At 42.6% G+C, this 16205-nt stretch overlaps 1 protein-coding gene across 1 annotated transcript; it reads left to right on the top strand.

Annotated features, from left to right (window-relative positions):
* The first annotated feature begins 934 nt into the window (after window positions 1-934).
* Window positions 935-8551, top strand: MALL (mal, T cell differentiation protein like). Its single transcript, XM_060184673.1, has 3 exons — window positions 935-1117; window positions 3467-3589; window positions 6826-8551. The coding sequence occupies exons 1-3, from the start codon at window positions 1022-1024 to the stop codon at window positions 6886-6888; spliced, it is 282 nt and encodes a 93-aa protein (XP_060040656.1). The 5' UTR covers window positions 935-1021; the 3' UTR covers window positions 6889-8551.
* Window positions 8552-16205: the final 7654 nt, after the last annotated feature.

Genomic DNA, 16205 nt, shown 5'->3' with positions numbered 1-16205 from the left:
ATACAAAATTCAGGCCTGACTTACCGGTGCCGGGCAGGACTTCCAAGGCCTCCGAGGGTCCGGACCCAGGATGGGGTGTCCTCAGGAATACCCGTCTGAGGGATCTCGCTGGGGCCTCCAAATGTTAGCGAGCATAAATCAAACCACCATCCACTGTAAGGAAGCAAAGATGTTTATTAACGAATTGCAATCCGGGCCGAGATGGTGACTGGTGTTAGTCTACCAAGCTCGACCCCGAACAGGGCTCAAACCATACAATTTATAGGAATTCAGACTACACTCAGGGAGGGGGAGCACATCACCTTATCAACCTACATCCAATAACAGGCTATAGCAAACACAAGATCCAATCATTTCAAACTTAGCAAAAGCATGATCCATTCAAAGCAAAGCGCGGGCTAGTTTCAAATATAGTAAGATCACACAACCAATAGAATTCAACCAGGCAGGGTCGCCACATCCTCCTGCCATTGGCTATGACCACCCATCCGGTAGGCAGCACACCACAAAGTCTGTTCAAAGGTCCTGATAAGGCTTGTCCCCATGTAGGGTCCTTCGAACAATGGGTGGCCTTCACTGATTAGGTCCTGTTTATTCAAGGGGGAAGGGGCAAGGAATTTTCCACCTCATACTACAAGCAACTCATACTAAAAGCACTTAACAAACAACTGCATAAAAAGGGAATTTCAAGGCTACTGCCTTTTACATATACCATGTGCGTTCAACCAGGTGCACCACCACCTGGCTCCAATTCCTTGACTTTTGTTATGGCAGGAACTGAGTTTATTGAACTTAAGGGAACCAGACTTCCTCCCCCATGTACCTCTTGATCCCCACCTAAAGCCGCCTGGATAGTTGTTATCCAGAGATAAAGAAGAGTGATACCCTGCAAAGGGGAACTGCCCACACAGGCAAATGAAGTCCCATCTTGTGTGATTTTCTCTTACAGGTATTTGGGTGCTGGGTCTGGATCCTGGTAGCTGCCACCCAGGTCGCAAACCCCTTGCTGCAAGGATGGGTGATGTATGTGTCGCTGACCTCATTTCTCATCTCCCTGGTGTTCCTCTTATCTTACTTGTTGGGATTTTACAGAATACTCGACTCCTGGAGAGTCTTGGTAAGAACCAGCAAGCAGGTGTACATGGGAGGGATGGGAGGTCGGAGGTGCGTGATTATGGAAAAGGAACTAAGTTGGTGGTGAGAGTTTCTTGTAAATATCTTGGGGAGATGAGAAATTTTACCCATCTGTCATCAACTGTACTGTAAGCCTCTGAAGCAACAAGCAGGACCTGAGCTCCTATGGGACTAGTATCTTGCCTGATGTTGTGAGAACCACAAGCCTTTCTGAGCAGAGAAGAACAACCAGAACTCAGGGACCAACTATTCTGAGGTTCAGTTCCTATGGAACCAAGACTTTTAGTTTAAATGTCTCATTATTCGACTGAAGTGGAAAAGTTTCCTTGTTAATGTAAATTTCCATTCTATTCCCCTCCATTGTCTTCTTCATTAGAAATACCTATTTTCTGTATATTACTATATCAAGCACATTCTGGTCCATTTGCCTCTAAATTTTACTTATGATAAAAAATCATATAAGTAACACCACAAGAAATGCTAGTTGGAGAAAAAAAATCACCCTCATCTGAAAGCCTTATCACATTCACATAATTCATTCTTCTATATTGCAGAAAATTTTAGGGATCAGGCAGTGGTGTAGCTGATAGAGCACATATACTACCATGCTCAAGGACCTAGGTTTAGGTCTCCAGGCCCCACCTGCAAGGGGAAAGTGTCACTAGTGGTGAAGCAGTGCTGCAGGTGTTTCTCGTTCTCTATCTCCTCTTTCTCCCCTCTTAATTTCTCTCTGTCTTGCCAAATAAAAAAAGAAAGAAAGAAAAATAAATTTGGGGGCAATGGAGAAAGCATAATGTTTATGAAAAAGTTTTTCATGCCTACAGCACCAAAGGTCACAGGTTCAGTCCCAGTACCATCATAAGCCAAAGCTGAACAGTCCTCTGGTAAGAAAGAAAGAAAGAAAGAAAGAAAGAAAGAAAGAAAGAAAGAAAGAAAGAAAGGAAAAGAGAGGGAGAAGGGAAGTAAGATAAGAAGAAAGGAAGGAAAGAAAGAAGTAAGGGAGGGAGGGAGGGATGAAGGGAGGAAGGAAGGAAGGAAGGAAGGAAGGAAGGAAGGAAGGAAAATAAGGGAGGAAGAGAGAAAGAGAAAAAACTAACAAACAAAAAGCATGCTTTTTGAATCTGCTTGTCTGTTTCTTCCCTCCCCCTTTTGTTTCTCTTGCTGTTTAACATTGTTGTGGCTATTATTGTTGTTGTTATTGATGGATAGGACAGAGAGAAATGGATAGAGGAGGGGAAGACAGAGAGGGGGAGAGAAAGATAGACACCTGCAGACCTGCTTCACTGCCTGTGAAGCGACTCCCCTGCAGGTGGGGAGCCGGGGTTCAAACTGGGATCCTTAAGGTGGTCCTTACGCTTTGCGCCACATGCGCCATCTCCCCACTCCCTGCCTGTCTGTTTCTTCCTGGTGTGATTTGACTTGTTTCTCTTGTCTCTTAAGTGCTATATAAACTAGCCTTATCAAAAAGAAGTTAAACATCTTAGTTGAGTTGGTGGGTCACATGAAGGGATGTGGCAGTCTTACCCTACCAATTTTTTTCTCTCTACTGCTTTCTTTCATCTCAGTTCAAGTCCTGAACTGAATATTTCATTCAAGGTAGCTGAATGTTTATTTATCCACAATGACACTCCTCTAGAATTGATAATCATTTTAAATGGTGACATAATGTTTTCATTGAATTGAAGAGTACTGCTGAGAGTTTTTGCATAGAAGTTAAAAAAATTAAAATCCAGAATCAGGGTAGCCTGACTCAGCCATCTCTGTCAAGTACTAGTTAAATCTCAGTTTCCTCATCTGAAAATTGAGGATCTAAATAGTAGCAGGTTTATGAAATTAAGTGTGGAAATAAAATGAGACAGCAAGTATATATTGGACAGTAACCTACATGTAGTAGGTGTCTACAGTGTTAATAGTCTAGGCTTGGAGTTCATTAGTTTTGTGTTCAAATCCTAACTCCTACTTATTCATTGATAGTCATCTTCAGCTCCTATATCCTCCAAATGTCATTAATATAATAAATAGCTGATAAAATGAAATGAGAATAATGAGGAAAATATTTTAGGTAAAACAGTTTAGATAAAAGCAGCACAGACAAATACTGAGTAAAAGATTAGTATTGCTATTTATTAACCTACTGTTGCTGACTACAGAGGAATTTGAAGCATTACTATATATATAGAGAGAGAGAGCGAGAGAGAGAGAGAGAGAGAGAGAGATTGGGGAGTAGACTTATCTCTTTTTCTCACTCTCCCATCTGTATAATCAGATGAAAGACCTCTCCTGGGTAAGTATTCAGCTGACCACGGCCATACCTTCTGCTCTGCCTTTCCAGGACAGCCTGTACCATGGGACCACGGGCATCCTGTACATGAGCGCAGCTGTCTTGCAAGCACATGCCACCATTGTTTCTGAAAGTGTGGATGTGGGCAAATATTATATAAATTGTGCAGCCTCGGTGAGTACTGGGCCTGGGCAAGTACTACAGGAGGCTTAATTCTGTCCTTTGCAAAACAGATGTTCTTGAGCCATGGCAGGATGGAAGGAGAAGGAAGGTGTGTGTGTGTGTGTGTGTGTGTGTGTGTGTGTGTGTGTGTGTGTACATATGTGTGCATGCATGCTCACATGGAAACATGTAAGCCCAAGCTTACAGTGTAGCAGGCCCAAGTTCAGGTGTCTCCCCTTGTCTTTTAGTTTTCCCACCTCAGCTTTGCTCTTACATCTCTTATATTTCCCTCAGAGTTAATTGTTTTTCTCAAAACACAAATTTGAATACATCCTTTTCTCCTATTGAAAATTCCTTGGATGATATTCACTATTTGTAGAATGGAGCCCAAATTCCTCAGCATGGCTGAACTGTTCAAGTGTCCTTTTATCTCAGTGACATAAGTTCACAGGAGTAGCATGTTGGCCCATGGATCCAAAGGCCAGCTGAAAAGCAGAACCTCCTAGACCTTAGGTCCTTGCCTCGTGGGCGTGGCTTTCCAGTGTCTGCCCAGCATGCTTTCTCCCTTTGTGGAATGGCGCCCTCGTGTGGCAGAACACTCACAGTTGCAGATCTTCCTCTGCTAAAGGCTTCTTCTTCTTCTTCTTCTTCTCCTCCTCCTCCTCCTCCTCCTCCTCCTCCTCCTCCTTCTTCTTCTTCTAAATTATCTTTATTGGGTAGAGACAGCCAGAAATTGAGAGGGTAGGGGAGATAGAGAGGGAGAGAGAAAGAGAGACACCTGTAGCACTGCTTCACCACTCGCCCAAGTCCCTGAGCACTGTAACATGTGCGCTCAACCAGGTGCGCTACCACCCAGCCCCAACTACTGCTAACGGCTTCTTTTTTAAAATTTTTTAAAAATATTTATTTTCCCTTTTTGTTGACCTTGTTTTTTTTATTGTTGTTGTTACTGATGTCGTCATTGTTAGATAGGACAGAGAGAAATGGAGAGAGGAAGGGAAGACAGAGAGGGAGAACGACCCGCTTCACAGACTGTGAAGTGACTCCCCTGCAGGTGGGGAGCTGGGGGCTCGAACCGAGATTTTTATGCCCGTCCTTGCACTTCGCGCCACATGTGCTTAACCTGCTGCGCCACCGCCCGACTCCCTGCTAACGGCTTCTTAACCCTACCTTGAATTTTCCAAGCATCATATCAAGTGGGATCTGAACCCATCCCTGAACCATTCAGTTTAACCAGAGTGATAAGGTCCTGTATTAGCCTGGGGATTCCTACATACAAAAATCAGGTAAAGGTAGGAAAGGAGCCAGCATCAGGTACTATTCCCAGTGAAATAAAGGGGGTACTGTCTAACCAGCAGTGGACCTCCTCAGCCTCTTCATCGAGTCGTTTTTTATTATTAGTGACTTAATATTCATCTACAATGTTATGATATAAAAGGGGTATAATTCCACACTATTCATACCATCAGAGCTCTGTGTCCCCATTCTCTGCATTGGAAACTGTAGTAGTTCTCCCAAGGCTACAGATGTAGGCTGACTATTATTTCTATAACTATAATTATATAAATTTGCCCATTTTTTTCCATGGCCTTCTCTTCCTTCCTAAGTCACAGCTACACCTATTAGTACTTATGCATGTCCTTCCTCTTTTCCTCTTCTCTCTCAGGGTCCTGATAGAATTGACCAAGTCTTTTTAACTCTCTCTAATTTGAAGCTCCAACAGTAACCCCAAGGAACTCCATGGCCTAACCCAACACCACTCTGACCTCCCCCTTAGTCAGCTGCTCCACCCTTGCTAGCCTCCTTGCTGCCATCAAATACAGGAAAGCTCACTCTCGGCTAACGACTTGGCAAGAATGACCTGGCTCCAGGGCCCACAAGGCAGCTCTCTTGCCTCGTTTTTCCTCATGGTCCCTTCTCAAGGACTTCTCCTTCCCTGCTTTTACTTTCCTCAACATGTTTTCCATCAAGCCTGCTTCTATAACAGAAATGTTGGCTCCAAGAGAAGAGGGATTTTTCGAAACATTCTACTGACTGATATAACCATCATTATTCTTCATCAGCATAAAAATATTCATTGAGGGAGTCGGGCTGTAGCGCAGCGGGTTAAGCGTAGGTGGCTCAAAGCACAAGGACCGGCATAAGGATCCCGCTTCGAACCCCCGGCTCCCCACCTGCAGGGGAGTCGCTTCACAGGCGGTGAAGCAGGTCTGCAGGTGTCTATCTTTCTCTCCTCCTCTCTGTCTTCCCCTCCTCTCTCCGTTTCTCTCTGTCCTATCCAATGACAACAACAATAATAACTACAACAATAAAACAACAAGGGCAACAAAAGGGAATAAATAAATAAAATAAATATTTTAAAAAAAATTTTAAAATTTCTTAAAAATATTAATTGAACAATTAAGGGAACAAGTAATGAAGCAATGTGAGTTGACAGCAGGAAAAGGGAAGCTGGTGTGATCACCTGAGCTTGTTAAAGGCTGCAGCTACCTCTTTTCTGAGAAGCAGTGGACCATCAAATGTTTCTTGCCACATTATAAGGTTTTGATCATAAGAAAGGAGTTAAAAGATTGTTACTCAGTTGAAGCTGATTAGCAGAGGGAAGAGTGGGTGGAGGTGGTTTAAGTTGAGGTCAGGAGAAGTCCTGGTAAGGGGTGTTAGAGTCTCAGATGGGGGAGAAATGGAAATACCAATGGGTCTTCAGGCATTCCTACTAAGCAAACTTTGGAATCGTTTTTAGCCATGGCAGTGGTTGGGTGGGGGAGAGCTTATACACCAGGTTTCTGGTACAGCTGAAAAACAGGAGGGTCCTTGAACCAACTGAAATTTGAGGGACCCCTGAGACATTCACAAAATTCTATCAAGCTGATATTCAGAGTGAAGTTGTAGGCCATTGAGTCAAACCATTGAAGGCATGAGAGCAAATTTATCAATGAAGGTGGATGGAGGAGGGAACTCAGGCAAGAAGGCAGCACTAGAGAGAGGACCCAGGGTGGAGGCAGAGACAGGCTTACCTTATGGCTGAACTCTGCAGAGTCAGAGCAGGACACCAGGAGTGTGGCTTTAGGACCCCAGAGGCTGGAGTGCTCCAAGGAGTAGTTAACCAGTAACTGCTGCCCTCAGGCCTCAGACCAGGCTGGGTCAGAACTTATGGCCTTCCAGGTTGCAGAGACTGAGGCCTTCCTGGTAGTGGGAGTAGCAATGACCACTAGCCGTGTCTAAGACAGTAACTCTCCCATCTCATTCAGTTCTTTGCCTTCATCACCACCCTGCTCTACATCCTCCATGCCTTCAGCATCTACTACCACTGAGGAAGCAGGAAACCAGGCTCACGTATGAAACACCATTTCAAAACCTGAATTATTGGCTCCCTATATATTATTGGCTCCTGTCAACACTTCCCATGAGGACAACAAGCAGATCGGCAAAAAATATCCAAGGGACATACAGACCATCTGTTCAGACTGAGGGATGAAATCATACTCTGACATCCCTGTTGGGACTTTTGAATTCAGCATGATGACTATGAAGATGCAGCTATTTCCTTTCGCCTGGGAAAGTAACTATCTCTTAGAACTGACAACAGATCTAACTCTTCTAGAAAATGAATATTTGAAGCCCACACAATGGAGAATCTGCACATCCACCACAGCCAGGACTGTTTGGGGGTGCTGCCTCAACTATGGGCTTCCCCAGAATAGACCAATGGACACATTCAGTCTTCTTTTCTTAAAACCAAAATGGTGCTGCCCAGGCCTTTAGATCCAAAGAAGACTCACAGGCTTTGCTCCTCTTCCATGGCTCTGCCTCTGCTCTGCAGTAGCCATCTTCCCAACTCCCCAAACCCAGACCTGTTCCAGATCCCCAGTTCTCCTCCCCCCTTCCCCACACCACCCATCTCCCACTCCACTTCCCCTTCCCTTTCCTCCTCAACATTTGAAGTTCAAAGAAAATTGGTATAAAATCAACTTTGAGAGTGACTATTTTTAAGGAAAACAAGTATTTGGATCTTTAAATCTGTTCTATACAGTCAGATGAGGGTACAGGGAGGAGAAGAAGGTATAATCTCCTTCTCTGTAAACCAAAACTCAGAAAACCACAGGTCCACAAGTTAAGTATTTTAGACCTCCCAGAACCCACTACTTTGATCCTTGGAAAAGACTGAGGATAATGGAAATGGGACCTTCCGTGTATAGATTTTCATGTGGGCTGTCACAGGAAACTGAGCAAGAAACCTGCCCCAGGGCCATACTTCCCTTTATCTTTGAGAGATGCTAGCCTGGTGAAGCCTGGGCCCACCCAGTTAACCTCATACCGTGCCTGGACCTCAAAGGCATTTGCACAGGGGGCCATTCTCAAAGAAAAGCTGTTGTTGTGCACACAGAAGTGTAAAATGAACTGTTGGGTTCCCAAGTAAATGGGTTTCAAAAGAAGGCTGTGCTCCAGCTCACTCTCTGTGTTGTGCCTCCCTACCCAGTCAATGAAAGTAGTCTCCTAGCTATGCGTGTGCCTGCTGAAGTTTTGAAATGAAATAAATTATTATGTGAAAGGGACTTGTCTTAGTCAATTCTAGGATTCAGTTTTGTAGCAACATTTCCCCTTTTCTCATTAGTGACTTAATATTGATTTACAGAATTTTAAGATATAATAGGGATATAGTTCCACACAGTTCTCCTCACCAGAGTTCTCTGTCCCTATCCCCTCCATTGGAAACTGCAGTAGCTCTCTCAAGGATGGACTTTATATCTGTAACTTTCTATCTATATCTATATTTTTGTAGCAATATTTTGATGTTCCTGGAGACTGAGGGTAACACTATCACTAGTTGCTCACATTCTAACTGCTCTAGTGTCTTGAAAAGTCACCATCAATCTCTCACTGTTTTTATTGGCAGCTGTCTGGTCTGGTCACTGTTCAATGCTCACTGAGTAGTCACACCCAAATAAAGAGCATTTGTCTGGTAAAAATATTGAATTGATCTCTTTCCTGATGACTCTTTTAAAGTGTTATACAATAAGATTGGGGTAAGGAGAGAAAGGGAGGGTATAATCCCCTTCTCTATAAACCAGGACTTAGAAAAACCACAAGTCTCCCCAGTCTATTAGGAATATCAAAGAAGATCTCCTAGGACCACAACAAGACAGGACTACTTTGGGAACCCACCAAATCACTGGTAAATACCATGGAAATATAACAATATTGAATGATGAAGTTTACATCTAATATTACAAGAAACTGAACACTGTTGTCAGGCTTGTTCATCATTTTATATTCCACCGCAATGGTAATATTTTGTTACTCAACAATTTTTTTGATTTCTTTATTGGGGGATTAATGGTTTATCGTCGACGGTAAAATGCAGTGGTTTGTACATGCATAGCATTTCTCAGTTTTCCACCATAGCAATTCAACCGCCACTGGGTCCTATTCTGTCATCATGTTCCAGCACCTGAGCCCTCCCCCCACCCCTGAGTCTTTTGCTTTGGTGCAATACACCAACTCCAGTCCAAGTTCTGCTTTGTTGTCATCATCTTTTTCTCCTTCTTCTCCTTCTTCTTCTCCTCCTCTTTCTCCTTCTCCTCCTCTTCCTCCTCCTCCTTCTCCTTTTTTTTTTTTTTTGTTTTGTTTGCAGAGTTGTTGCTGGGGCTTAATGCCAGCCACTGCTCCTGGAAGCCCCCTCCCCTTTTTTATTCCATTTTATTGGATAGGACAGAGAGAAATTAAGAGAGGAGGGGAAGATAGAAAGAGGCAGAGAAAGATAGACACCTGCAGAGCTGCTTCACCACTTATGAGGCATCCCCCCTGCAGGTGGGGAGCTGGGGGCTGGAACTGGGATCCATGTGCTTTATATAGTATGTGGCTTAAGCCTGTGTGCCACTGCCTGATTCCCATTACTCAACAATCTTATCACCACATTCTTAGCTGTGACTACTCATGTGTGTATGTATAAAGAGGTTGAATTACTCTTTTTTTCTATATGCATGATAATTAAAGATACCTGGGATTTAAAAACAAAGACAGAAAGGAAGAAAGAAAGAAAGAGAGAGAGAGAGAGAGAGAGAGAGAGAGAAAGAAAGAAAGAAAGAAAGAAAGAAAGAAAGAAAGAAAGAAAGAAACCACAAGTCCTGGAACTGGCCCCTGACTCATATGTACTAAAAGCAGCCCAAGATGGTCTTGAAGGCCCAACCCTGCCAGTCTTGCCACTAGGACAGTCACAGTAGAAGCTGAGTTCCTCTCCAAGGGTCCAAGCTTCGATGGCCTGGGTGTCTGTTCTAGAAATAGAATTAACATAACTTAGGAAAATGTAGAGATACGTTGGCCAGGCCTGGGACAGGAAGCAACAGCGGGTAGACAGAATGCAGACCCTTTGTCCTGTCCTCTGCTTCAGGTTCTGCTTTTCTACATAGGAGTCAGGTCCTTCTCTCCACCACACAGCAAGCACCCCTCCCACCTACCACCACCATTTCTGGCATTGAGGGTCTTTCTTGCTGCCCCCTCCCAGCTCTGTGGAGTAGTTGGCCTCTCCTCACTTGCTAGGGCCCTCCTCAAGCTCCCATGATTTGTTTCTTTGAATATTTGTTTGTTTGTTTACTTGCTTGTTTGATTGCTTGTTTTGTTTTATTTTCCTTTGCTTTGCTTTTGATACTAAGGTTCCGCTGGGACTTTAAGCCTGAGTGATTTCATTGCTCCTAGCATACCTTTTCCCCCTTACAATCACAGATAGAAACAGATACTTTTGAGGTGGAAGATCTAGCTTCGGTAGTTGCTTCTCCACTGGACATGGATCTTGGCAAGTTGATCCATACCCTTAGCCTGTTTCTATCTTTCTATAGTGGAATAGGGCTTTGGAGAAGTGAGGTTCCAGGGCACATTGGTGATGTCATCTGCCCAGAAAGGTTAGGATGGCATTATTGTTGAAGCTACAGCTTGGTGACTGAAAGGTAGTAAGATATAAAAAAGGACAAATTGTTCAATAAACAGGAATCCAAAGGTAGGAATAGAGAAATTAAACTAGGGATCTTGGTATGGGAAGAAACTAGGATATCTATTTTAGGTATGTTCCGAGGGGTCTGTGACTTTAGTAATTTTTGCTTGAGTCTGATAGCTAACATGCAGGTGGACTAAAAATAATGTCTAGGAAGATGGTGAAAGAATTGAGAATAGGGGCAGTTGTCGTCGTGTTGTTCCCATTTCTCCCAGCGCTGCCGGGATGGCCTTGCAGAACTGCTCCTGTTTTCTATTGGAAAGACTCAGAAGTGCTTGCACAACTCAAAAGCCACTCAGAGGCGGGGGGGGGGGGGGGGGGGGGGAGGGGGAAGGCATCCTGTGGGCTGAAGTCCCCCTTCTTTCCTGTCTTTTTTTTTTTTCCAGAGCAATGCTCATCTCTGGCTCATGGTGGTACAGGAGCTTCAACCTGGGACTTCAGAACCTCACGTGTGCATAACCATTATGCTATCTCCCATGTATTGAGGTTTCTTCCTGGCTCTTCTTTCCTAGTTCTACACCCTTCTTTGCCCCACTGCACCACCACCACCGTCCTACACCCAATTCTTGCCTTAGGGCAATTTTTCGACACTTTACAAGTATGTCCCAAGCACTGAGGTCACCAGGTGTTGGGACACAAGGCCCCACAAGTTATGCCTCACTGTTTTAGGTTGTATAAATCGGTAGTAGATTTGATTTTTGGCTTGATCCAGGGCAACTAAAGGGTCACCTACAATTAATAACTGGGCTGTGAACTGACGTGGAGAACCAAAAGCAAGCTCTTGATCAAGGAGGGTCTCCTTGTAGAGGGCTACAGTGGATCCCACAGCGATGCATTCAGTTGCCAGATTCTCCCTCAGTTGGATCTGGTTCTTCCTGAGAGACCAGAGGGTGGCAAATTACCTTGTCCTGTGCACCTCTGATAAGCAATGCCAAGGCTGCCTATCAAGTTGGCCATTGCACAGTTGCTGGTTGTCCCTTAGCAGTGGCTTTTTACTGGTGGGAGGCATGTGACATGACTAGGGTTACACTGGACCACCTCTGTACAAACTCAACTCCAGGAAATTTTACTAACTTACATGGTGCTGATCTCAGTAAAACTCGTTTTTGCCCTTTCCTTGCATGCAAAGATAAACCTAATGGAGTCAGCCAGAAAAATAGCTTGTCATGACTATGGTCCAGGTTTAAACCTCAGCACCACATGGGAGGTGCTATGGTACTAAGGAAGTTCTGGCACCACGATGTCTTTCTGAATGAAAAGGCAGCCCAGAGTAGTAAAACTGCACATGTATAGGGTCCCTGCTAGGGAGGGGGGCGTGGAGAGGGAATGAGTTATTTCACTTTTTAGATCTTCACAAATTAGGTCTTAACTTAAAGCAAAAATCATTTGTGAGCTAGGTTGCTGCAGGAAACTGTCCAGAGGGCTCAGTTCCTCACACACTCCACTGGGAGGCATGAGGGCTCTACCTGAATATCAACCCTCTGGCTAGGATTCAGAAGGTAAGCCAGAAGTGGCAGTCTCAGCTCTGGCAATCTTGCCAGTGAGATCCTGAAGGCTGCAAGAGAAAAACAAAGAGTCACCTATATAGGAAAACCTGTAAGATTAACAGCAGACTTCTCCATACAAACACTACAGGCTAGAAGAGAATGACAAGATATCTATCGAGTGCACAATGAGAAAGGCTTTCAACCAAGACTACTGCATCCTGCTAGACTGTCATTCAGACGAGATAGAGGCATAGAAACCTTCTCAGACAAGCAACAGTTGAAAGAATCAACTATCACCAAGCCTGCCCTGAAAGATGTTCTGAAAGGTCTCTTATAAACAGTCAGACCACCATAAGTATGCCATATATCAGAACACTCTAAAAATCTACAATAATGGTGTTAAAATATCTTCAATCTATGATATCAATAAATGTCAGTGGCCTGAATTCACCTATTAAAAGGCACAGAGTAGGAAGATGGATCAAAAAACACAACCCAACAATATGCTGTCTACAGGAAACCCACCTAACTCAACAAAACAAACACAGACTCAAAGTGAAAGGATAGAAAACTATCATAAAAGCCAATGGCCCACAAAAAAATGGCAGGAACAGCTATTCTCATATCTGACATAATAGACTTTAAAATAAATAAAATTTTAAAAGATAGGGATGGACATTACTTAATGCTAAGAGGATCAGTCAACCAAAAGGACTTAACAATTACTAACATCTATGCACCCAATGAGAAGTCATCTAAATACATCAAATATCTACTGAAAGAGCAATAGCAATATATTAACAGCAACAAAGTCATAATTCTTCTTCTAGCGTTTGCCCTTCTTCCGTAGCCAGTCAACAGGTCAGGTTGAAAGCTGTCAAGAGCTGCTTGTTGCTGGCTTTGAAAGTGACTGGGATCCATATGGATTCAGTCGGCTAGGAAGGATCATCAGTTTCCCCAATGAATGGGTACTCACGGGATGCACCAAGAGAAGGTCAATTCAATGCATCCCAAAGTCATAATAGGGGACTTCAACACCCCACTCTCTCACCTTGACAGATCATCTAGGCAGAAAATCAATAAAGACATGAGGAAGCTAAATGAGGAGATAGATAAACTTGAACTATTGGACATTTTCAGAGTCATTTACCCCAAGAAACTGGAATACACATTTTACTCAAGTCCACATGGGTTATTCTCAAGGATAGACCACATGTTAGGCCACAAAGACAGCATCAGCAATTTCAAGAGCATTGAAATCATCCCAAGCATCTTCTCAGACCACAGTGGAATTAAACTAACACTGAGCAATCAACAAAAGATTAGTAATAGTCCCAAAATGTGGAAGCTCAACAGTATACTACTTAACAACTACTGAGTCAAAGAGGAAATGAAGAAATCAAAATGTTTCAGTAGTTAAATGAAAATGAAGACACAAGCTATCAAAATATTTGGGATAAGCTAAGGCAGTACTGAGAGGGAAGTTCATACCCATACAAGCACACATTAGGAAACAAGAAAAAGTACAAATAAACAACCTGATTGCACACCTTAAAGACATAGGAGAAGAAGAAGAAGAAGAAAGGAACCCTAAAGCAACCAGAAGCACAGAAATAACTAAAGTTAGGGCAGAAATAAATAACATTGAAAATAAGAAAACCATACAAAAGATCAACAAAAGTAAATGTTGGTTCTATGTAAGAGTGGACAAAATTGAAAAACCTTTTCCAGACTCACAAAACAAAAAAAGGGAGAAGACCCAAATAAATTGGATACTAAATGAAAGAGGAGACACCACAACAGACACCACAGAAATTCAACATATTATGCAAGGCTTCTATGAACAACTATATGCCACCAAGCTAGAGAACCTGGAAGAAATGGATGATTTCCTAGATACCTATGAACTTCCAAAATTAAATAAAGAGGAACTAGGTAATATGAACAGGCCCATCACAGCTAATGAAATTGAAACAGTTATCAAAAGCCTTCCCAAGAATAAAAGTCCTGGACCAGATGGTTTTACAAATGAATTCTACAAAACCTTCAAAGAAGAACTAATACCTCTACTTTTAAAAGTCTTCCAGAAGACTGAAAACACTGGAGTACTCCCTTCCAGCTTCTATGAAGCCAACATCACTCTGATACCAAAAGCAGACAGGGACACAACCAAAAAAGAAACTACAGACCAATATCTCTGATGAACATAGATGCGAAAATACTGAACAAGAGTCTAGCCAACCGGATACAACAGTATATTAAAAGATTGTTCATCATGACGAAGTGGGTTTATCCCAGGTATGCAAGGTTGGTTTAATATACATAAATCAATCAACGTGATCCACCACATCAACAAAAGCAAGACCAAAAACCACATGGTCATAACAATAGATGCATATAAAGCCTTTAACAAAATATAACATCCCTTTATGATCAAAACACTATGAAAATGGGAATAGATAGAAAATTCCTGAAGAGAGTGGAGTCTATATATAGCAAACCTATGGCCAACATCATACTCAATGGTGAAAAACTGGAAGCATTTCCCTTCAGATCAGGTACTAGACAGGGCTGCCCACTATCACCATTACTATTCAACATAGTGTTGGAAGTTCTTGCAATCAGGCAGGAGCAAGGAATTAAAGGCATACAGATTAGAAGAGAAGAAGTCAAACTCTCCCTATTTGCAGATGACATGATAGTATACATAGAAAAAACTAAAGAATCCAGCAAGAAGCTTTTGGAAATCATCAGGCAATACAGTAAATTGTCAGGCTACAAAATTAACATACAAAATCAGTGGCATTCCTCTATGCAAACACTAAGTTAGAAGAAGTTGAAATCCAGAAATCAATCCCTTTTACTATAGCAACAAAAACAATAAAATATACAAAGCCAAACAAATTGTTGAGCGATCATGGACCCAAAGCTTGGAAAAGTGGAGAGGAAGTATTAGGGAGGTACTCACTGCAAACTCTAGTATACTTCTGCTTTCTTACTTTGGTGCCATACTCCAAACTCAGTCAATTTCTGCTTTGCGTTTCTACTTCTTTTTTTTTTTTTACATGCATAACATTCCCCAGATTCCCATTTAGCAATACAACCCCCACTATTTCATTCATCATTTTTCATGGACCTGTATTCTCCCCACCCACCCACCCACCCCAGAGTCTTTTACTTTGGTGTAATACTCCAATTCCATTTCAGGTTCGACTTGTGTTTTCTTTTCTAATCTTGTTTTTCAACTTCGGCCTGAGAGTGAGATCATCCCATATTCATCCTTCTGTTTCTGACTTATTTCACTCAACATGATTTTTTCCATTTTTTTATGTTAACTCTCTTTTCAGTCACCAGGTTCCAGGTATCATCAGGATGCCGGCCAGACTTCCCTGAATTGAAGACACCACCAATGTGTCCTGGAGCTCAGCTTCCCCAGAGACCCATCCTACTAGGGAAAGAGAGAGGCAGACTGGGAGTATGGACCGACCAGTCAACGCCCATGTTCAGCGAGGAAGCAATTACAGAAGCCAGACCTTCTACCTTCTGCAACCCTCAATGACCCCTGGGTCCATGCTCCCAGAGGGATAGAGAATGGGAAAGCTATTGGGGGAGGGGGTGGGATATGGAGATTGGGCGGTGGGAATTGTGTGGAGTTGTACCCCTCCTACCCTATGGTTTTGTTAATTAATCCTTTCTTAAATAAAAAATAAAAAAAAAGAATTTCCGCTCAAGGGAAAAAAAAAAAACAATAAAATATCTAGGAATAAGCCTAATCAAAGCAGTGAAAGACTTGTATACTGAAAATTATGAGTCACTACTCAAGGAAATTGAAAAAGACACAAAGAAGTGGAAAGATGTTCCATGTTCATGGGTTGGAAGAATTAACATCATCAAAATGAATATACTACTCAGAGCCATATACAAATTTAATGTTATCCCCATCAAGATCCCAACCACATTTTTAGGAGAATAGAACAAATGCTACACATGTTTATCTGGAACCAGAAAAGACCTAGAATTGCCAAAAACAATCTTGAGGAGAAAGAACAGAACTGGAGGCATCACACTCTCAGTTCTCAAATTGTGTTATAGGGCCATTGTCATCAAAACTGCTTGGTACTGGAACATGAATAGACACACTGACAAGTGGAATAGA

Source organism: Erinaceus europaeus, unplaced genomic scaffold (assembly GCF_950295315.1).
Source record: "Erinaceus europaeus unplaced genomic scaffold, mEriEur2.1 scaffold_582, whole genome shotgun sequence".
NCBI classification, from domain to species: domain Eukaryota; kingdom Metazoa; phylum Chordata; class Mammalia; order Eulipotyphla; family Erinaceidae; genus Erinaceus; species Erinaceus europaeus.
This window is presented reverse-complemented; position numbering and strand designations above follow the sequence as displayed.

Bases quoted from the DNA above. Each gene is read 5' to 3' on its own strand.
- MALL (XM_060184673.1), top strand. From the start codon at position 1,022: ATGTATGTGTCGCTGACCTCATTTCTCATCTCCCTGGTGTTCCTCTTA. The intron at 1,118-3,466 runs GTAAGAACCAGC...CTGCCTTTCCAG, and splicing joins TCGACTCCTGGAGAGTCTTG to GACAGCCTGTACCATGGGAC. The intron at 3,590-6,825 runs GTGAGTACTGGG...CATCTCATTCAG, and splicing joins ATATAAATTGTGCAGCCTCG to TTCTTTGCCTTCATCACCAC.